Raw genomic sequence first — 22,920 nt, 5'->3', positions numbered from 1 at the left:
AAGTGACACTGAATGACAGGTGGAACTGATGTTGATTGAATGGGGCACTGACAGTTGGGTGGAGAGAGGTGAGAGGAAATAATATGCTGAATATATTTTTCACACAGCATATCAGTTTGGGCTACTAATAATTTTGTCAGTATATTCACTAAAAACATTACCTGTATGCTTTAAAAATACCAACAAAAGTGCTATGGCATTTAAAATTCAGTGTAGGTAGGACTTGATGGAAAAAGAAAGATTTGTTCTATTTTGATTCAAACAGAAACAAAAGTCTTGAATTCTCTTGGTAATGAGTCATTATTAACATTGTTACTGCTTTTGTATCTGTTATTTCAGGGCACCCTCCATGTACAGCTTCCATGTACATCAGGACAGGTAACTTGAATTTGATACTGAAATCAGACAATCACTCTTGGCTTCTACACAGCGTTTTTCAAATAGTCCATTTTCTAGGATTAATTTGATTTCACAACTTGTACACATACCTCACTGATCTCCTTAAAGGGACATACACCATACACACACAGACACACACACATATGTGTGTATCTCTTTAAGGATACATATGTGTGGGTACACATGGATATATGGATATATACATATATGTATATTTGTATATAGTATTCAAATATATAGTCTACAAACATATACAAATATGCAAATATACAAATATATATATATATATATGGGGCAAGTAAATAAGGTTTGTTTCTCATGTTTATACAGTCATTAAAAGAAAACTATATATTCACAAAAATCTTTTATGGGAAAAGCAATGAGAAGCCAAATGACTCACGATCAATATCAGCACATTTCAATTCATTATAGACATCATGCTTGGTTAGATTCATTCCCAGCTTAGCTACAGTGCACATCAGCCCGTGGAAATCAATACAGCCAGTTTTGTCCTTGTTGAAGAAGTTGTAGGCATCTTGGAAAGCTGGGGAAATAGGATTAAGTTATTCAAGACAGTTATTCAAGAAGAAGTATATACACTAATAGGACTAGGATAGACAATATAGTTGACTGGAGATCATGTTCTAAAAAAAGGATTGTGAAAAAAATGAGTGCTTAATAGAAATTTCTTATACAGTATCCTTCCATGGAACTTGAACTGGAATGAACTAACTGTTGCAAAACCAAGTGTTGGTAAGTAAGATGGCCTTCCAAAGATATCCACACTGTAATCCCTTAACCTGTGAATATGCTATCTTACATGGCAAAAGGGACTTTGTACATATAATTAAGATAGATTCTTCTGGGCTTGATCTAATTACATGATCCCTTATATAGCTAAAAGCCAGAGAGATGTGGCAGAAATCAGAGAGATTTAGAGTGTGAGAAAGACCTGATCCACCATTGCTGGTTTATCAGCCAGGAACTTCTCTGCCTGCTAAAGAGGCTGAGAAGCTCCTGGCTGATAAACAGCAGGGAAACTGGAATGTCAGCCCTACAAGAGAAAAGAACAGAATTCTGCCAAAAATCTGAATGAGACTGGAAGCAGATTCTCCTCCAGAGCCCCTAAATAAGAGGCCAGGCTGGCCAACACCTTAATTTCAGTCCTATAAGACACAGAGAAAAGAAACCAGCTGTGCCCACCTGCACTTCTGACTTATAGAACTGTGAGATAATAAATTTGTGTTGTTTTAAGCTGTTATGTGTGTGGCAATTTGTTACAGCAGCAATAGAAAACTAATTTGTCAAATTGGACCCAAATTATATATATGTGTGTGTGTTTTATATGGATCCAAAGGTTTTCAAAGAAATAGTCAAGGCACTAACTGGAGCCAAAATTAGATAAGTATTTTCTGAAATTAGTGAATGAGGAAATAAACCGGGAACAAAATATATTCCAAATGACACCAGAATAAAACTTACTTCATATCATGTTCAAGTCCCAGCATCTCTATGTATAAGAATGATTAATCTCCTACAGAGATAATGATACCTGCTCTATAAGTATGTAATGTAAAAAGGTAACATCTTTCTCCTTGATAAAAGGTAGGCTTCTCTAGGGCTGGAACCAAACTGTCTCTGACTTGTTTCTGTTTTTCCCATTATCTCTTGCATGTTAGTAGGCAGTCAACAAATATTGATTGCATGCTTTCCATGGACCAGGCATTGCTCCAAGTGCTTAGGATATATTAGCACACTAAATAGACAAAGATCTGTGCCTTCATATAAATGTAATAAATAGGTAAATTAGATGCCATTTTAGAAGGTGATACATACCATGGAAGAAAGAAAAAGTAATTCTGGGTGGATGATTAGAAGGAAGAGGAGAAATGGAATTCCTACACACTCCCACCTCCGTGTCTATTTCCTGACCAGCACCTGTACCTGCATGACCTTCCTTTCTCTCTGCACTGCAAATAAACTGTATGCTCTTACCCAGAGCCAATCCCTCCCTTGTGGATTGGAACTCATCCCCTCTCTCATATTCAAAGAATTTACCTAAGAAAGGGTCCCCCCTTAGGTAAGGGAAATATCATTTTTTCATTTTCTATTATATCAATCCTATTGTTGTATAAACTTCTGCTATTTCTCCCTTAAAAAGTACATTGTGACCCCATTTCCCCCTCCAGCTATTGCTACCTCTGCCATTTGTCTCTTCTTCCTATTAAAAATTTAGTCATTTATGGCTGGGAGCGGTGGCTCATGCCTGTAATCCCAGCACTTTGGGAGGCCAAGGCAGGCGGATCATGAGGTTAGGAGATCAAGACCATCCTGGCTAACATGGTGAAACCCCGTCTCTACTAAAAATACAAAAAAATTAGCTGGGCGTGGTGGTGGGCACCTGTAGTCCCAGCTACTCGGGAGGCTGAGGCAGGAGAATGGCGTGAATCAGGAGGTAGAGCTTGCAGTGAGCCGAGGTCGCGCCACTGCACTCCGGCCTGGGCGACAGAGTGAGACGCCATCTCAAAAAAAAAAAAAAAAAAAAAATTAGTCATTTATTTCTATCAGTGTGGATTCATGGATGTTTATTTTATACTTTGGGTTATAATCAATTCTGTATTATTAATTTTTATTGCTCAAATAGAAAAAGTTGTTGGAAGGCAGAGTATATGGATACAGATGCTGGTAAGGAGGTAGACATGGAAGTGAGAGTCTGTGGACATTCTACTCTGATTGCTTCAGTTTTCTTCAGGAAAGTAAGGAGACCTATTGACAGTGAGGATGGGAGATGCTAGGGATCTTGAAGTATTCAATAAATATTTGTAGAATGAACAAATTAACCTCTCATAGGAAAGTTGTGAGGATTAAGCACTGTAAGGAACACATTTTCTAGTTTCCATATTTGATGTTTTGTTATCTGGGGCCTTGCTGGCCCTGGAGGGACTGCCCCTCTCGGGGCTGGTCAAAGTCGATTGATTCTTTGATTCATTTCTGTCTCCTGGGTCAGTTTCTAAATTGGTTCTAAATTAAGTGGGGTAAAGCATCAGCCTCTCCAGAAACCAGACGCAACCCAAACACAGCCACACTTGACTTCTTTGAATTTTTCTAGTGCATCATGTTTTCCCTTTTCTCTGGCCTTTGTAGATTCTGTTCTTTTTGCCTAGAACACTCCTCTCAGCACTATTTGCCTGATTTACTCCTAGTCGCCATTCAGCCTTCTCTGGGACTCCCCTTCTTTCCTCACAAGACTAAATTAGGAGGCTTTCCTTTAAGCTACTATAACACTCTATACTTTCCCTATCATAACTTGTGTTATATTGTAATTTAAATGATTTATTCAGTAAGTTCATGGCTTTTTTTCTGAGATGGAGTCTCGCTTTGTCAGCCAGGCTTGAGTGCAGTGGTGTGATCTCTGCTCACTGCAACCTCCGCTTCCTAGGTTCAAGCAATTCTCCCTGCCTCAGCCTCCCAAATAGCTGGGATTACAGGTGCCCACCACCACGCCCAGCTAAGTTTTGTATTTTTAGTAGAGACAGGGTTTCACCATATTGGCCAAGCTGGTCTTGAACTCCTGACCTCAGGTGATCGGCCTGGCCTGCCTCAGGCTCCCAAACTGCTGGGATTACAGGTTTGAGCCACTGCGCCCAGCAAGTTCATGGTTTAACAGCCTGTCTTCCCTGTTAGACTTCCTATCAGGTCCTACCATGTCTGACTTGTTTTGTTATGTTTCCCACGCCTAGTATATTTTTGGCATTAAATAAATATTTGTTGTTTGGATGAATAAACTTTAGCCAGTGTAGTTCATTTTATCATTATATTTTTTTCTTTCAGAAATCCTAGGACTGTAGCTGTGTTAGTGTTCTTTATTACTTGATTTATATTTGTTCTTTTGTTATTTTTGTTATTTTTGCATTTGTTCTTTTCCACACCCACAAGTTCTTCTTTGAATACAATTATTTGACCAGCACTGCCTAAATTCTAGGGAGATGTCCATTTAAAAGCAATTTCCCTCCTGTCTCACAAAAATATAAGTTTTTTTCCCTTTCTCTCAAATGATGGTGGTGTAGACAACCCGTGAAATCTCAGAGCTTTCTTAGAGAAGAAAGGATCAGACATATTAAGGAGCTGTTATCTATGCTTCAATTTTGAGGATGATTCTCATTACCTGCCATTTGTGAAGCACTTAGCTTCTTTTCTTTGTGTTGTAATTGGCATTGAAGAGATCCTGGTAAGTCTCTATCCCTGAGGAAAGATATGAAAATATTTAGATTTATTACATATGTGAAACCAGCAGACATCAGTCCTATTCATCAGTTTCTGCTACTGGAATGACTGTAGCATCTCAATGTATCCAGTCTACTATCCTAAGGGATCTTCTATTTAGGATAGTCAATAGCTACAGGATGAACAGTGAGAAAATGTTGGCCACTGAGATCCACCTCTGCCCTAAACTTGCCCATCACCCCTCCCTTAAAAAATTATAATTTTTAATTCTAATTTAATTATAATTAAATTATAATATAATATAATTTAATCCAGCCATGGATGCCCAACACCCCTCCCTTAAAAAATTATAATTTTTAATTCTAATTTAATTATAATTAAATTATAATATAATATAATTTAATCCAGCCATGGATGCCCAACACCCCTCCCTTAAAAAATTATAATTTCAGGCCCACCATGGTGGCTATAATCCTAGCCCTTTGGGAGGTCAAGGCAAGAGGATCGCTTGAGCCCAGGAGCTCAAGACCAGCTTGGGCAACATAGCAACACCCTGTCTCTACAAAAAACAAAAAAAATTAGCCAGATGTGGTGGCACGGGCCTGTAGTCCTAGCCACTCGGGAGGCTGAGGTGGGAGGAATGCTTGTGCTTGGGAGGTCAAGGCGGCAGTGAGTCAAGATTGCACCACTTTGCTTCAGCCTGGGTGACAGTGAGACCCTATCTCAAAAACAAACAAACAAACAATCAAAAAATCAGTTATGATTTCCTCCATTTTACACAATAGGAAACAGAAGCTCAGAGTAATTAAATTATTTGTCTCAGGCTATACAGATAGTAAACGGAAGACCTGAGATTCAAACCTAGATTTGTCTGACTCCAAAAATCAAGGCCATAATGCTTTACACTATTCCTGTTGTTAGAAATAGAAGTTGTTTCAATTTTCTTTTTTTTCTGGCTCCAACTCTCAGCCTTGAGTTTCAAATTTTAAAAAAGTATAAACATTGTTGTGGTGAATACCCTTACAGAGAAACCTTTGCATCTATGACTATTTTACAACTTTCTTTTTTTAAAAACTTTTACAACTATTTTACGATTGTCAAATTGCATTTTTAACAGCATATGTATGTGTGTGTAAGAGAGAGAAATAAAGATAGAGAACACTTCTGAAAATCTGAAACCCTGGGTTACCTTTCCTTTATTCAGGAAAGTAAAATCTGGGAAAGGCAGGAATATATTAATACTTTCAAGATACTTTGTACAGATCTGAAGTGATTTATTAGTTTAAGAACACAAAAATATATCATGTAAAACTGGGTTTGCTTATAATATGATAAGTAAAATTTAATTACATTTAAGTAAATGTGACTTAACTCAAACATTTAATTATAATCAATTTTATAAATTTATTTAAAGTGTCTTTAGTTTTGATACTTGTAGAACTAAAAGGTTAAAAAATATGAAATTTCATAGTTTTGTGGCTTTATAAGAAGCAGTTTAAAAAAGTAAAACTAGGCCGGGCGCAGTGGCTCACGCCTGTAATCCCAGCACTTCGGGAGGCCGAGGCAGGTGGATCACGAGGTCAGGAGATCAAGACCATCCTGGCTAACACGGTGAAATCCCATCTCTACTAAAAATAAAAAAAAAAAAAATTAGCTGGGCATGGTGGTGGGCGCCTGTAGTCCCAGCTACTTGGGAGTGGAGATCACGTCACTGCAATCCAGCCTGGGTGACACAGCGAGACTCTGTCTCAAAAAAGAAAAGTAAAACTAGAAGAAATACTAAACATTGTAGTTAAACAAAAAATTATTATGGTTTATTAATTTAGTATCCCCTAAAGTATTTATTAGATTCAACTCATTTTCAAAGAGGGTCCTGGGAGAAAAGGAGGTGATAGTTTCAGAACTGTTCTTAACTTTTGAAAGTGGAATTTTATCTAACTTGTCTTACTTTCTCAGTTTTTACTAACATTGATTTCTTCTTCTGGTGCTTCCTCTTTATTACCTGCTTGAATTTCTTCTCTTTCTCTCATTCTTTCAAGACAGAGTCTCCCTCTGTGGTCCAGGCTGGAGTGCAGTGGTGTGATCGTGGCTCACTGCAGCCTTGACCACCCAGGCTTAAGAATCCTTCCACATCAGCTTCCCGCGTAATTGGAACCATAGGTGCATGCTACCATACCCAGCTAATTTTTTATTTTTTGTAGAGACAAGATCTCCTTATGTTGCTTAGGCTGGTCTTGAACTCCTGGGCTCAAGTGTTCCTCCCTTGTCTACTTCCCAAAGTGTTGGGATGGCAAGTGTGTGCCACTGTGCCCAACCTGTAATTTCTGAAGCTCGGGTTTGTCCTTATTCAGATAGGTTATTTTATATTTATTTTACTGATGTTCCTTGATTCATGATAGGGTTACATCCTTATAAACCCATCATAAGTTGAAAATATTGTAAATTGAAAATGCATTTAATTCACCTAACCTACATAGCTTAGCTGAGCCTACCTTAAATGTGCTCAGAACACTTACATTAGCCTACACGTGGGCAAAATCATCCAGCACAAAGCCTATTTTGTAATAAAGTGTTGAATGCCTCATGTAATTTATTGACTCCTGTACTAAAAGTGAAAAACAGAATGGTTGTATGAGTATTTGAAGTTGAGTTTCTACTGGATGAGTATTGCTTTTGTACCACTATAAAGTCAAAAAATGGTAAGTTGAACCATTGTTAAGTTGGGGACCATCTGTATTTCTAACTATAAACAAATTTCTTTTACATGATGTAAAAGATGCAGTAGATAGGGAAATACTATGTTCTCAAGAAGCAGGAGGAAAGTAGAATTCAAGGCAGTGTAAAGATCTTTATTTTTCCTTTTGAGACGGGGTCTTGCTCTATTGCCCAGGCTGAAATGCAGTGGTGCAATCTTAGCTCACCCTATCCTCTGCCTCCTGGGCTCAAGCAATCCTTCCACCTCAGCCCCTTGAGTAGCTGGGACTACAGGTGTGCACCACCACACCCAGCTAATTTTCGTATCTTTTTTTGGTAGAGGCTGGTCTCAAATTCCTGGGCTCAAGTGATCCACCCACCTCAGCCTCTCAAAGTGCTGGGATTACAGATGTGAGCCACCACGCCTGGCCAGGCAATGTAAAGTTCTTATTACCTGTCTTTAAAAAGACACTCATGGCACAATTTCAAACCTTACCTTGGATCAAACATTGTAGAAAGACTTTATTTTACAAAGTTTCAAATGACTGAAGAACCTTACATTTGGAATGAACCTAATCCAGCCTCTCATCTAATGTAGAAATTCCCTTTACATGTAGTGTTGTCTAGTTTTTGCTTAACTACTTTCAGTGACAAGGAACTCACTACCTCAAAAGACAGCTTGCAGAGTCAAGGACACTAGAAAAGATACACTCAAAATAGAAAGTAAATGGATAATTGTGAAAGAGGAAAGAAAGATTCTTCTTATGATCTGATAAAATATAGATCAGGCTCTCATTTTTGGTCATTAGTGGCTGCTTATTGAAATTTGTTGTTAGGTGACTGAGAAAAAGCTATTGTTAATGTCACAGGCAAATCTCCCTTCCCAATTTTAGCCCAGGATCAGTCATGGCTGATTTACCAGCTTTTGTTTACCAGCTATATTTGAAATATAGACCCTTTTTCTACACTTTGACTTGGTTATGAGTTTAGGTCTTCTTTATGATCCTCTAAATTTTTTCTTCTTTAAACTGGCACTCAAAATATCTCAAGGTATAACTGATAATTCCTTGAGCCCCCTAGAGTATTTTGTATACTAACATAAAAACAGCTTCTTCTTTGGGAGGACAGGAGGGAGAATTCTGATCTTCCTATCAAAAAAGATGTATATCTTTTTCTTTTCATAAAAAATCTTTCTCTTCAATTCCGATGTTTTGTTTTATAACTAAACTTACCATATAATAAATATTTGAAGAGTATTTTAATTGTTTCATCATAATCTTTATGAGTATTTAATATATTAATAATTTTTTTTTTTTCTGAGATGGAGTCTTGCTCTGTCACCAGGCTGGAGTGCAGTGGCATGATCTCAGCTCACTGCAACCTCTGTACCCCAAGTTTAAGCAATTCTCCTGCCTCAGCCTCTCGAGTAGCTGGGACCACAGGCACATGACACCATGCCTAATTTTTGTATTTTTAGTACAGACAGGGTTTCACCATGTTGACCAGGATGGTCTCTATCTCTTGACCTCGTGATCCGCCCACCTCGGCCTCCCAAAGTGCTGGGATTACAGGTGTGGGCCACTGCGCCCGGCCAATAATCTTAATAATTTTCTTTTTTTTAGGGGCTTCTTGGTAAAGATTGGAAAACCTGCTAGACAAAATTCTGAAAGAGCTGTAGCACTAATAATTCTTTATCATAATACATTTATCACCCTTAATACATTCATTACTTACCTTTTACTGTGGGAGATGGGTACCTTTGTTAGAGGATTCAGCTTAAATTTTGGTTTAATTTCTGAAACTGCCATGTGGCCAGTGACTCTGTCTGGAATTCAGAATATACAATTAAGAAATCAGTTTACAGATTAATTCTTTATATTCTTTTGCAAATTTTTCAGCTTATTAATTCTTTATATTCTTTTGCAACTTTTTCAGCTCAAAGCCTGGAGTTTGAAAAGTCTAGGGCCTCAAGGAATGGTAATAGATGCAAACTCAAGTTAGAGGTATGCATAAAGTTGGAAGGCCATATGGAAGCACCCCTTCATTATTCCCAGATTTCCAAGCAAAGTTGCTTGTCGCTGCTTCCCCTTCAATTAGTGTCATTCTGATCCTATGTAAAAATAAATGCCAAGTGAAATAAACCAGATACAGAAAGACTGCTATATGATCTAACTAATATGTGTAATCTAAAATAGTCAAACTCATAGAAGCAGAGAGTAGAATGGTGGCTGAGGAAGGAGATATGGGGAGATGTTGGTCAGTGATACAAAGTTTGAAGATGAATAAATTCTGAAGATCTAATGAACAGCATGGTGACTACAGGTAATAATACCGTACTGTATACCTAAAACTTGCTAAGAGATTAGATCCTAAGTGTTCTCACTACACACACACACACACACACACACACACACAATAGTAACTATGTGAAGTGATGAATATGTTAATTAGACTGATTGTGGTGATTATTTAACAATGTATACATACACCAAATCATCTAGTTGTGCACTTTAAATAATACAAATGGTGCCATGTGACACAGATAATGAGCATTCTGGAAATATTTGGAAAAAGTTATTTAAAGATGCTATTTAATTATGAAATCAGTAGAGCATTTCAAGTCATAATTGACAAAGAATAAAATGTATTTGCCTACTTGTTTACATCTTAGATACCTGCCTAGTAGTAAGTAGTTTTTCCCAAGGTGTCTTTTTGGGAGACTCATCCCTGCCCTGTCACTTCTTGGGAACCAACTGTTTTTGGTTTGTTTTTGCTTTTAGATGTGTAAAAAGGCTTTATTTGCAGGGGAGCAGGAATTTAATAAAAGAGACCAAATCCCATGTCATCGTCTGACTCTTTGGACGCCTCCTCCTCCTCCTCCTCTTCTCTGCTGCAGCGGGGGTGGAACCAGCAGCAGGAGCTGCAGTGCCTGGGGCAGCAGAGACAGCCACAGCCCCACCGGCAGGTACACTGGCAATCTTGCCAATACCCTGGGCAATGACGTCTTCAATGCTTTTTTCATTCAGCTCACTGATAACCTTGTTGAGCTGGTCGTCGTCCGCCTCGATGCCTACGCTGCCCAGGATCCTCTTGATGTCTTTGGCGCTGAGGGAGGGGTTGCCCCCGAGGGCAGCTAGCAGGTGGGAGGCGACCTAGGGCACCTGGGCGGGCGTCTATGGCAGCGGCAGCGGCAGCGGCGGCGGCGAGGCCTCCATGTGTGCAACCTCGGTGGAGTCAGGGAGGAAAAACCCAACTGGTCTTGGTTAACAGTAGGAATGGGGGTGGAATACAATGCAGTTCTGCTACCCTAGACTGCGGAAGGAACTCGTGAATTACCCTCGCCTGTCCACTTGGCATAGTTTGAGAAAGAGGTCTTATGGACCAGAAGCTGGGTTGGTAGGGCTTCCCCCTTTGTTGTTCTGTTCTTTCCAACTATCTTTTCAAAATGTAGAGTGTATTTGATAGCTCACTGACAAGAAAACTAGGTTGCTGACTTAGGAATAATGGATAATTGAATACTATTCAACCATGAGGAAAAAAGGTCTCTGAATGTTTGGTTAGAATTTGATCCATTTTCCCAGGTCTTCACCTCAGAGCCCAGAAAGCAGTTGTTTCTAAACAAACCAATTACAAGTCCTCAAAATCTGAAAACCTACCACAGAGCTGGGAACTCCGGAATGGCTCAACAATTCAGACACTTGAAAGGTGCTGTGAAATCATCCCCATGCCTCAAAATAATCATTACTTTAAAAAAATACCTTCAATTCTCATAGATTATAGATTTTTAAAAAAGGACTTAGCATAGAATCCTACAAAATCATGATATTTACCTACTTTTAAGCCGTGCTACCTACCACTTCTGGGCTTCAATCAGATCAGGAATCTAATAAAGGGTTTGTTCCATCACACAACTGTGACCTCATTCACTGCTCAGGCTCAAGCTGAGGGAGAGAATGATCCAGGAGCTCCTTCCAACCTTACAGCAAGTGTGTTTTCAATGTGGTTCATTCAGCACCCTTGGTGTATATGAGGGTGTGATTTATAAAATTGGAACATTTTGACACTGTTGGGATTTCAGGGAAGGGGGAGAATTTTTGTTTCAAGTTCTATGTTAATATATTTTCATGTTAATGTCTTCATCAGGCTGGGCCTCGTGGCTCATGCCTGTGATCCCAGCACTTTGGGGGGCTGAGGAGGGCGGATCACCTGAGATCCGGAGTTCGAGACCAGCCTGGCCAAATGATGAAACCCCCCATCTCTATTAAAAATACAAATTAGCTGGGTGTGGTGGCACACACCTGTAATCCCAGCTACTCAGGAGGCTGAGGCAGAAGAATCGCTTGAACTCAGCAGGCAGAGGTTGTGGTGAACTGAGATCACGCCCCTGCACTCCAGCCTGGGTGACAGAGAGAGACTCTTGTTTCCAAAAAATAAAAGTCTTCAGGCAGTTGAAAGTTGTTCAGTTAAAATATTTTACTCAGCTGCCTTCACTGAATGGTGATTAAGAAACATTTCATTAATTGTTTAAGCCTAGGAAGAGGGGCAAAAAAAACTCTCATAGGCTTGTAATCTTTAGTATTATTGGGAAAAGTGATTTGAAAAGAGTAATTACAGAAAAGATTGTTTTAAGCAGAAACCAAGGTATTCATGATCTGACATGTCTCATGGCCTTGTAAACCCTCTAGTGCAGGAGTTAGGGGTGTCTTTAGTCTATCATGGCTAAGGACAGATATCTCTGGCACCCAAGGCTTAGCTAGTTATGTGGTTGGGCCCCTAAAAGTGCTTCACATTTCACTTGCAGCAATTCTAGAGGTTTCCTATTCCTGCTTAGGGGGATTTGTTCATTATGAGCATAATTTGACTTTAACCTAGTCTTTTAAAAGTTAGTACACTGCCTCCCATTCTGGACAGGAACAAACAAGGAAAGAAAGGGAAGGCTTAATTTATAAATTAATTCAACAATTATTCACTAAGAGCCTACTATATTAAAGACTACTTATTATTTATTTATTTATTATTTTGTTTTTTTTTTTGGTGAGGTCTCACTATGTTGCCCAGGGTTGAGTGCAGTAGCAGGATCATGGTTCACTGCAGCCTCGATCTCCCAGGCTCAAGTGAGTCTTCCACCTCAGCCTCCCCAGTAGCTGGGACTACAAGGTGCAGGCCACCATGCCCAGCTAATTTTTTTGTATTTTTGGTAGAAATGGGGTTTCACTATGTTGCCCAGGCTGGTCTTGAAATCCTGGCCCCTAGTGATCTCCTTGGCCTCCCAAAGTGCTGGGATTACAGGTGTGAGCTACCACGCCAAGCCTTATTGTTGTGTTACAGCATTCTTTTTATATTTTGGAGACTAGATCCTTATCAATTACAAAATTTACAAGTATTTTTCCCCATTCTGTGGGTTGTCTTTTTACTTTATTGATATCCTTTCAGTCACAGAAATTAGTCCTAGAATTTTAAAGCTGAAAGATAACTAATAGATCATCAACCTAATTCTGCCCCCAACCCACCACATTTTTAAAATTATACTTTAAGTTCTGGGATACATGTGCAGAATGTGCAGGTTTGTTACATAGGTATACACCTGCCATCGTGGTTTGCTGTACCCATCAACCCATTATCTACATGAGGTATTTTTCCTAATGCTATCTCTCCCCTAGCCCCCCAACCCCCGGACAGACCCTGGTGTGTGATGTTCCCCTTCCTGTGTCCACGCCCGCTTCATTTTTCTTTTATAGAGACAAGTTCTTTCTCTGTTAGCCGAGGCTGAAGTACGGTGGTGCAGTGATGGCTCAATGCAGCCTCCAATTCCTGGGCTCAAGTGATCCTTCCACTCAGCCTCCCGAGTAGCTAGGACTACAGTAGGCAAGTACCACCACATCTGATTAATTTTAAAATTTTTTATAGAGAGGGGGTCTCGCTGAGTTGCCCAGGCTGGACTCATACTCCTGGCTTCAAGTGATCTTCCTGCCTTGGCCTCCCAAGGCTCTAGGATTACAGGTGTGATCCAGTGCTCCAGGTCCTCACTCATTTTATTTTACTGCTAAGGACACTAAAGCCCAATGAACTGAATTAATTTCTTTAATGGCAGAGTCAGGAACACCTGCTTTGTAAATTGCGCTGTGATACCAAATAGGCTACAGTGTTCTTCGAGATTAAAAAAATCACAAATGGAGCATTAGAAAAGAATATAAAATACATGATAATCACATATGATTCAGTGTGGTGTGGACCATAAAGGCACAAGGAACTTAGAAAGACAGTTGGAGAGATAACGGTGTTCATTCACCTTATGGACAAGTAGATGGAGGATAGAAACTGACAAGACAATTAGGGAAAGTAACTATGGTATTAAAAAATGTAAGTCAAAGTGTTAAGCCCCATCTTTACAATGGCTTCACATCAGCTTTCACACTCACCTTTAATATCATTTGCAGTTTTCAGCTTATGCAGAGTCGCCATTCCTTTTGCTTAAAGACAAGATTAAGAATCAAAATTACATAAATTTCTGAAGTTATGGAAAGTAGACAAGGAGGGCATAATTTATCTTATTTTTTTTCCCCAGATGAGTGAAAAAATTAAGAAAATGTCAAGGTTATATGTGATATCCATCCTCATTCATATTGTTTCTTTTGATGCCTTAATGTATTGCACGCCAAAAGCAAAAACTGAAAAGCACTATAGTGTCAGCACTGAAATCAAGACTGTTCATTTATCATCTTTTAGGATTTAAAGAAGTGAAATGACTTTGAAAATCTGTTGATTCAGGAGCAAGATGATGATCTGTTACCCACTTCATTTTCATGAATGCTTTGTTTAGGAAGGTATTGACTAATTAGATACCTTTTAATGAGATAGGTATTTCTTTCTAGTGAATTATCCTATGAAATATGTGGGTATAATTAACTAACTGCAAAATCTTCCTTCACCTCACCCCTTTCTATGGGCAGAACAACCAACCAACCAAAACCTTAATAGTACAGATTTAACTCTTTTTCTTTTTTTTCCTCTAAAAATGTGGGGTAGTTTTGTTTTCTAAGTGTGAGGAGATTAATACTCAGGAGAAAAGTGTGGCTATAATAACTCAGTTTCCTGTATTTGGTTTGGTTTGGCCTGGCCAGATAAACCAACAATGTATTATTTTAATATCAAAAAAGGTCCATGGCAGACGATGAAAACATGGAAACATGGAAAATGTTTGGTGATCCCTTTAGGTTATAGAGGCTATATAAGGTAATATATAATACAGAAAGCAATACATATAAAGAAGAAATATCTTTCCTATGGGGAAAGGATTAATTCTAATATAAAACACATAATCTGTAGAATTCAGAAAAACCTACATCTATAAAGCATCTTTTCTTTCCCCACCTCTGATCTGTCATTCTCTCTCTCCCTATTGCTTGGCTCTTCGCCCTTCCTAGATATTAGTTTGCTAGAGGCACCCTATGCCATTCTTAGATACTGCACGTGGCAACATTCTGGTTGAGAATGTGACTTAGAAGATGACAAGAAGCAGACTTTATTTTTATATGGCGACTTTTTTTTTCTAAATGTATATTAGACTTTCTCTGTGTCCCTAGTAAGTACAGTTTTAGAAATTCTCACGTGGAACCTTACAACCCAAATGCCTCTGAAGGCCAGAGTGAAGCTCTGAATGTTCACCACCAAATAATAGAAATTTTAGCAGGTCTTGAAGTTGTTCATATATAAATGTTATTTCCATGTTATCATGCTTACGTAGCTGAAATTCACCTTTATTCTTTAGAAAGTAGAAATGGTGAAATGGAAATAGGAGAAAAAGTTATTTAAGTGTGAAAAGTGCCATTGCCATTATGCCTATGTCTGTCATCTGAAATTTGAGTGTGAAGACTTAAATCACAGTAGTATATTTGAAGGCAAATGTGTCAATATGGCATTAAGAAATAAAATTTGTCCCTTAATACTTATATGAAGAATTTTTTTTTTTTTTTAGACTCGCTCTATCACCCACGCTGGAGTGCAGTGGTGCAATCTTGGCTCACTGGAGCCTCTGCCTCCCAGGTTCAAGCGATTCTCCTGTCTCAGCCTCCCAAGTAGCTGGGAGTGTGCCACCAAGCCTGGCTAATTTTTGTATTTTTGTAGATCCAGGGTTTCACTATGTTAGCCAGGTTGGTCTCTAACCCCTGACCTCAAGTGATCCACCTGCCTCGGCCTCCCAAAGTGCTGAGATTACAGGTGTGAGCCACCGTGCCCAGCCAAAGAAAACTTTATAAGTGAAAATGGAGTATTATTGAGTGAATCTTTGAAATAGAAACCAGTATTTGAAATTTCTAAAAATATGAAACATATTTAAACATCTAAATTTTCTCTAAGGCACTGCAGACTTCACAGAATAAAATATATTTCAGTGGCAGCAAGTGGATTGGGGCTTATGAAGTGAAGAAAGCATGTGGGCGAGCTGGGTAGCCATGTGAAATGTATGTGTTTGATAAAGAGACTGGAAGAAAAAGAAAGAATAACACTAGAAAAACAAGGGGAAGCTGGAGCAAAAGATAAAAATATATTTTTAGAGATATGGAGAAGATAATAAAAGAGAAAAAAAGAAAAAGTGGAAGAGGAGAAAGAAGAATGATAGAAAAGTAAGCAAAGAGATCTGTAGTGTTGTGCCTTCCTGGTTTTATAAATGGTTAACAGCTAATTCTGATATGGGTGACTCACCTGTGTTACCTGGGGTTGTTAGTTTTACAGAACTGTTTGTTCTGAGTTGCCCACATAGGAGGGATTATCTTAAGAATGACCTTGATACAGCCGTTTTGGTTAGTGAATCTTTAATTATCTGAAAGCGGGAGACTAGAACCTCTATCAGGTAATCAACAAGTATTTACTGAGCATATACTGTGTACTCAAAAACTAAGCTTTTGTGAGAGCAGGAACCTTGCTTTATCTTTTGTTCACTGCTAAACTTTCTTGAACAGTGTCTGGGTGCTCAAAAAATACTTATTGGTGAACACAGAACTTACACATGGCCATGGGAGATGGTTTCCAGTATCTCCAACTGGTAACATGATTTTAAATGCTGGGGATAAAAACTACCAGATGAACATTCCTGAAAATTTTCCAGTACCAGCAACAAAAACAGCAATAGATGGGATAGACTGGACTTATTAAAAGGTATATATATTTTTCTTTTACAAATAAAATACAACAGGACTAATTTGGAAGTGTTAGGCATGGGTACCTAGAATTTAAATTTTTTTTAATTAAAATTCATTTTGTGGATACTTGCATAACATACCTTATTCTTACATCTTCCTTTTTTTTTTCTTTTTACAGACAAGGTCTCACTCTATCATCCAGGCTGGAGTGCAGTGGTGCAATCGCAGGTCACTGCAGCTTCGACCTCCTGGGCTCAAGCAATTCTCCCACCTCAGCCTCCCGAGTAGCTGGAACTACAGGTGTATGCCACCACACATGGCTAATTTTTGTAATTTTGTGTAGAGATGGGGTTTTGACATGTTGTCCAGGCTGCTCTCCAACTCCTGGCCTCAAGCAATCTGCCTGTCTTGGCCTCCCAAAGTGCTGGGATTACAGAAGTGAGCCACCATGCCCTGCAACATCCTCCTTTTTTGAAACAGTCAGGCTTGCAGAGACACAGCAAATTTCTTTTTTGTCACACTTGTTAGGAATGCAGATGCAGAGAACAAACCAAAATTACTTAAAAATGAATGCAAGATTGAGGTTGTACATGTGTGGCAAGAGGGCAGAGACAAGTTTTACCTTGCCTCTGTTGATCAATTTCACAGCATAATGTTCAAATCTCCCATTCATTCTTTTCTGTGTAAGCACGGAACATGGCATTTTCACAATAAGAAAATTATTTTAGAAATAGTTAAATATAAGGGGCCTACAAGCAAAAAGTACTGAGATTATATATTAAATTTCAGAGGCACCCAGAAAGGAACTTTAGATTATTAGCTATATTTATTTATTTATTTTTTGAGACAGAGTCTTTCTTTGTCACCCAGGCTGGAGTGTAATGGCACAATCTCGGCTCACTGCAACCTCCGCCTTCCAGGTTCAAGCGATTCTCCCTCCTCAGCCTCCCGAGTAGTTGGGACTACAGGCGCACACCATGACACCCGGTTAATTTTTGTAATTTTAGTAGAAATGAGGGTTCACCATGTTAGTCAGGCTGGTCTCGAACTCCTGACCTCAGGTGACCCGCCTGCCTTGGCCTCCCAAAGTGCTGGGATTACAAGCATGAGCCACCGTGCCCGGCCTAGCTATATTTATAAACAAGTAAGATTTTAATATGAGTAAGAAAATGGAATGTAACTATATTGGACATGGATAAAAATGCACAGAAATTATGTACACATAAGGAAAAAATTTGTGGTGATAAAAGTATAGATTATCATTGGAGGACAGAATTAAGAATTATTAAAATTTCCTTTTTTCATCTTGCCGTTTGCTAAATATAGAAATTTTCTATAATGAACACATATTACTTTTATAACCAAGAAAACACAGATAAAAATACACATATAGCATTAGATTACAATTTTATATCGTATCATAAATTTTCACTTACGTTTAAACTTCTTCAGGCCCTCCATTATTGACTTAACATTAATCTTTCCATTTCCTGTAAAACATTTTGGTTTAGATACAGAGGCAGTCACATAAAAATTCATAAAAGTTGTGAAATTATTAAAAACAACATAGTAGGCTGAAATTCTTCCATGAGTTAGAAGAACTAGAGACATTGGTTTGCTTTGGAATTTGGATTCATTTTTCTGTCAGGTGAATATGATGGAAAAAAAAGATGAACTTATGTTTTAGCTCTATCTGGCTCTGTCCTTCAGGCTGGAGTGCAGTGGCGTGATTATGGCTCATTGCAACCTTGACCTCCCTGGCTCAAGCGATCCTCCCACCTCAGCCTCCCGAGCAGCTGGGACTGCAGGTGTGTGCCACCACACCCAGCTCATTAAACATTTTTTTTTTTTTGTAGAGATGGGGGTCTCCCTATGTTGCTCAGGCTAGTCTTGAACTCCTGGACTCAAGTGATCGTCATGCCTTGGCCTCCCAGTGTTGGGATAACAGGTGTGAGCCACCGTGCCTGGCAAGGATGAGTGTTTGAAAGAGACACCTATTTCTACTTTTTTTTTTTTTTGAGGCAGGGTCTCACTCTGTCACCCAGGCTGGAGTACAGTGGCATGATCTTGGCTCAGAGCAACCTCTGCCTCCTGGGTTGAAGTGATTCTCATGCCTCAGACTCCCAAGTAGCTGGGATCACAGGCATGTGCCATCATGCCCAGCTAATTTTTTTTATTTTTAGTGAGATGGGGTTTTGCCACATTGGCCAGGCTGGTCTCAAACTCCTGGTCTCAGCCGGGTGCGGTGGCTCAAGCCTGTAATCCCAGCACTTTGGGAGGCCGAGGCGGGCGGATCACGAGGTCAGGAGATCGAGACCATCCTGGCTAACACGGTGAAACCCCGTCTCTACTAAAAATACAAAAACTAGCCGGGCGAGGTGGTGGGCGCCTGTAGTCCCAGCTACTCGGGAGGCTGAGGCAGGAGAATGGCATAAACCCGGGAGGCAGAGCTTGCAGTGAGCTGAGATCCGGCCACCGCACTCCAGTCCGGGCGACAGAGCGAGACTCCGCCTCAAAAAAAAAAAACAAAAAAAAACTCCTCGTCTCAAGCAATCCACCCACTTCAGCCTCCCAAAGTTCTGGGATTACAGTCTTGAGCCACTATCTCTACTTTTTAAAAAGCAGTTCATCTTTTCTGTGCTTTAGGAAATTGTATTAATCAAAGGGACAAAAGTAAGAAGGAACAAGGTATTTTGAGGGAACTGTGGGTAGTTCAGTTGGTTTGGAGCATGACATGTTGGAAGTAGTATAGGAGAAAGCTGAGAAGTACATGGGGGCTATGTTGCAGTGGGTTTTGTTTGGACTTTTTTGGGAACATAGCAAGGAGTCATGAAGGCTTTTGACCATTGTTATGTAAAGATTGATCTAAAGGCAATCTGCCTTTTTAGAGGCAGGATACAGAGAGATAAATGAAACTGAATATGTTGGCAAGGAATTATTAAAGGAGTAATTTTTGAAGAGAGACTAGATGAGGTCAAGAGTAGTGGATTTAGAAGGGTTGTAAAGAATCTCTTCAGCTGGCCGGGTGCGGTAGCTCATGCCTGTAATTCCAGCACTTTGGGAGGCTGAGGCAGGTGTATCACTTGAGCCCAGGAGTTGGAGACCAGCCTGGGCAACATAGTGGTACCCCATCTCTACAAAAAATACAAAAATTAGCTGGGCATGGTGGTGTGTGCCTGTAGTCCCAGCTTGTTGGGAGGCTGAGGTAGGAGGACAGCCTGAACCCAGAGACAGAGGTTGCAAGGTTGAGCCCAGGAGCTGGTATCATGCCACTGCACTTCAGCCTGGGTGATACAGCCAGACCCTGTCCCAGAAACAAAAAACAAAATCTCTTCAACTAAAGAGAGGAGAGGAAGAAAATATAGGTGAAAAGGAAGAAATGAAAACCTACAGAGAACAGAACATGGAGATATGTTTGCAATGGATAGGTTCGAATTTATTGCTATAAAACCATGATTTGAGAAATCTAATGATTCAGTGTCTCATCTCCTACTTTCAGATGGGTTTCATAGAGAAAACGAAGTATGTCTCCTTTCTTCATCCTTGTATTCCTAGTACCTAGTATAGGGTCTGACATATTCAGTGACCAATAAGTATTTGTTGGTTGAACAAATCAATATACTCTTTTAAATTCAAGGCCAGAGCTGAATAGAAACTCTCTGACAACATCACTGAAGCATTATAGTAAGAAATGCTATCCTCTGATGCACTTAGAACATCTTTTTTGGGGGTATCAGAACAAAAAAGAAAGTGGTAGAAATAAAAAAGTATTTATAAGCGCAAGGGCCAGTGAGTAAGCCATGTAAATAGACTCAATAAACAATAATAAAATTTCAATAAACAAATCAACCAACCCCAAATTCCCCCTCCTTCCCCTGTGTATCTCTTCCTAATACTCATTTTTATTTTCTAGTTTTACTTGCTGTAATATTTTTCCTTATTTTTCAGGATGGAATCATACCCTCAGGCACAACTTAGCATATTGGTTGTATTTGTGATTTAAGAAATGAAAGTCAGGCACAATCTTTTTTTTTGGGAGACGGAGTCTCATTCTGTCACCAGGCTGGAATGCACAGGCATGATCTTGGCTCACTGCAGCCTCCACCTCCTGGGTTCAAGTGATTCTCCTGCCTCAGCCTCCTGAGTAGCTGGGATTACAGGCATGTGCCACCATGCCCGGCTAATTTTTTAAGTTTTAGTAGAGACAGGGTTTCACCATGTTGGTCAGGCTGGTCTCGAACTCTTGACCTCAGTGATCTACCTGCCTCAGCCTCCCAAAGTGCTGGGATTATAGGCATGAGCCACCACGCCCAGCAAGTCAGGCACAATCTTAACATATCATGTCTTTTCTTCATCTTTTAGGTCTTTGATAGGCAAAAGGTGGCTTGTGCACCAGCATCATTGGCATCATCTGAGAGTTTGTTAGAAATGCAGAATCTCAGGCTCTACCCTATTCTTGAACGGAAATCTGTTTTTTCTTTTTTTTTCTTTTTTTAAGGAGACAGGGTCTTGCCCTGTTGCCCAGGCTGGAATTCAGTGATGCAATCATAGCTCATTGCAATCTCAAACTCCTGGGCTCAAGTGATTGTCCTGCCTCAGCCTCCCAATTAGCTAGGACTATAGGCATGTGCCATCACACCTGGCTAATTTAAAAAATTTTTTTTGTAGAGACAGGGTTTCAGTCTGTTGCCCAGACTGATATTGAGCTTTTGGCCTCAAGAGATCCTCCTGCCTCAGCCTTCCAAAGCACTGGAAGTATAGGTGTGAGCCACCATGTCTGGCCCCCAAATCTGTATTTTAACAAGATGACCAAGTGATTCATATGCACATTTAGGTTTGGGAAGCTATGTTCTAGGTGTTACAAAGATAACGATAATTTCTGAGGATGTTATGTACAGGACAACAAAAATACACTTCCTTTTCTTTTTTTTTTTGAGATGGAGTTTCGCTCTTGTTGCCCAGGCTGGAGTGCAATGGCACAATCTCAGCTGACTGCAACCTCCCCATCCTGGGTTCAAGCAATTCTCTTGCCTCAACCTCCTGAGTAGCTGGGATTACAGATGCCTGCCACCATGCCTGGTTAGTTTTTTGTATTTTTAGTAGAGATGAGGTTTCACTGTATTGGTCAGGCTGGTCTCAAACTCCTGACCTGAGGTGATCCACCTACCTCGGCTTCTCAAAGTGCTGGGATGACAGGTGTGAGTCATCATGCCCAGCCCAAAAATACACTTCTAAAAAGGCAATGTAATTATAAAACAAACACCTCACCATTAAATTTCAAATGAGGCATCAACTCCTTCATTTCTTCTTCCGTGAGCTCAATCCCTTTGCTTACTAGAAAGTTGTCTAAGTTCTGGACATCAATCACCTCACCTTAGAAAGGGTGAGAAATGAGTTGCAGAAATATTACAGAATTATTTGCAAAGGACAAAGAACACTATCTGTGCTTATATATACATTGTCTTTCAGAATACAAGAATCAGAAACAAAAGTCTTTAATTCTGATTGAAAGAATCAGAAAGTGGCTACAAAGAAGAAAGTAACCAGGGGTTAGGAATTGACTGGTGGGTTGTTGCAAAATCCACAACAAATTAAAATACATATAGGGACTTAGTTTTATGTAACAACATTACAGATTAATGTAACAGGGGAAAGATAGAATTCCATCACTCTAACACAGGAACCATTTTTAGTTTTTGATATTCCATTTTGGTCTTGGCAATAAGACTGTACTTTTACAATGTGGCAATCTAATATATGTACAATTCCATATTTTCCTTTTCCAACCTAAAATTATTCCTTCATAAACATGTTTCCAAGTTGCCATATAATCTTTACAGTTAGCATTTTAACATGTTATCCCATTAAAGTGACATACCATGGTTTATGTAGTAATTCTCATATGGTTAGTTATTTCTAATCAGTTTCAATTTTCTCAATATTATACGAATGAAAGTCCTTAGGCAGAAATTTTTTCATTTTATTCAATAAAACACTATTTCTAAAGCATAAATATCTAAGAGTGGGGTTAGTGGGGAAAAGGGAATAGTTCTGTGGCTCTCGATATCTATTACTACTTTGAAGAACTCTTTTGGGGAAAATTTTGGAGACTAGTATGGGCACTGATATATAAATACAGATTAGTTATTGTTTACTCAATTTCAGCAGCATCCACAAAAATGGAGCATATGTTATATGAAAAAATCTGAACACATGTGAATGGAAAATATTCTTCTCCAACATTAATTGCAAATATTAAGATGTTACTCATAACATCTTTCCATTATAGCTTGCAACTCACCCTTGATGTAACTGACAGCATCCATTAAGTCATTCAGGTCAATTGCTGTCTCACCTGTAAGGCAAGGGAAGTATACCTCAGAGTCAGATGAACTGATGTTACTCAGACCCTCAACATTTATGCTGTACGAAGTTCTGAAGTTATGAAGATCAAAAGAATTCAGTA

General features: G+C 39.3%; 1 protein-coding gene across 1 annotated transcript in view; it reads right to left on the bottom strand.

The window, feature by feature from the left end:
• Positions 1-21,827, bottom strand: part of EFCAB3 (EF-hand calcium binding domain 3) — a 49,089-nt gene extending 27,262 nt beyond the window's left edge. The window contains exons 1-6 of the mRNA XM_011947907.1: positions 21,723-21,827; positions 17,891-17,944; positions 13,737-13,787; positions 9,052-9,142; positions 4,565-4,641; positions 800-943 (exon numbers count right to left, since the gene is read on the bottom strand). Of these exons, the coding sequence (XP_011803297.1) occupies positions 800-943; positions 4,565-4,641; positions 9,052-9,142; positions 13,737-13,787; positions 17,891-17,944; positions 21,723-21,756 (451 nt within the window). The 5' untranslated portion in view covers positions 21,757-21,827. The remainder of the gene's footprint in view (positions 1-799; positions 944-4,564; positions 4,642-9,051; positions 9,143-13,736; positions 13,788-17,890; positions 17,945-21,722) is intronic.
• Positions 21,828-22,920: the final 1,093 nt, after the last annotated feature.

The sequence above is a fragment of the Colobus angolensis genome, unplaced genomic scaffold (assembly GCF_000951035.1).
Source record: "Colobus angolensis palliatus isolate OR3802 unplaced genomic scaffold, Cang.pa_1.0 Scaffold271, whole genome shotgun sequence".
In the NCBI taxonomy this organism is placed as follows: domain Eukaryota; kingdom Metazoa; phylum Chordata; class Mammalia; order Primates; family Cercopithecidae; genus Colobus; species Colobus angolensis.
The sequence above is the reverse complement of the archived record's forward strand: the minus strand, read 5'-3'. Positions and strand labels throughout refer to the sequence as shown.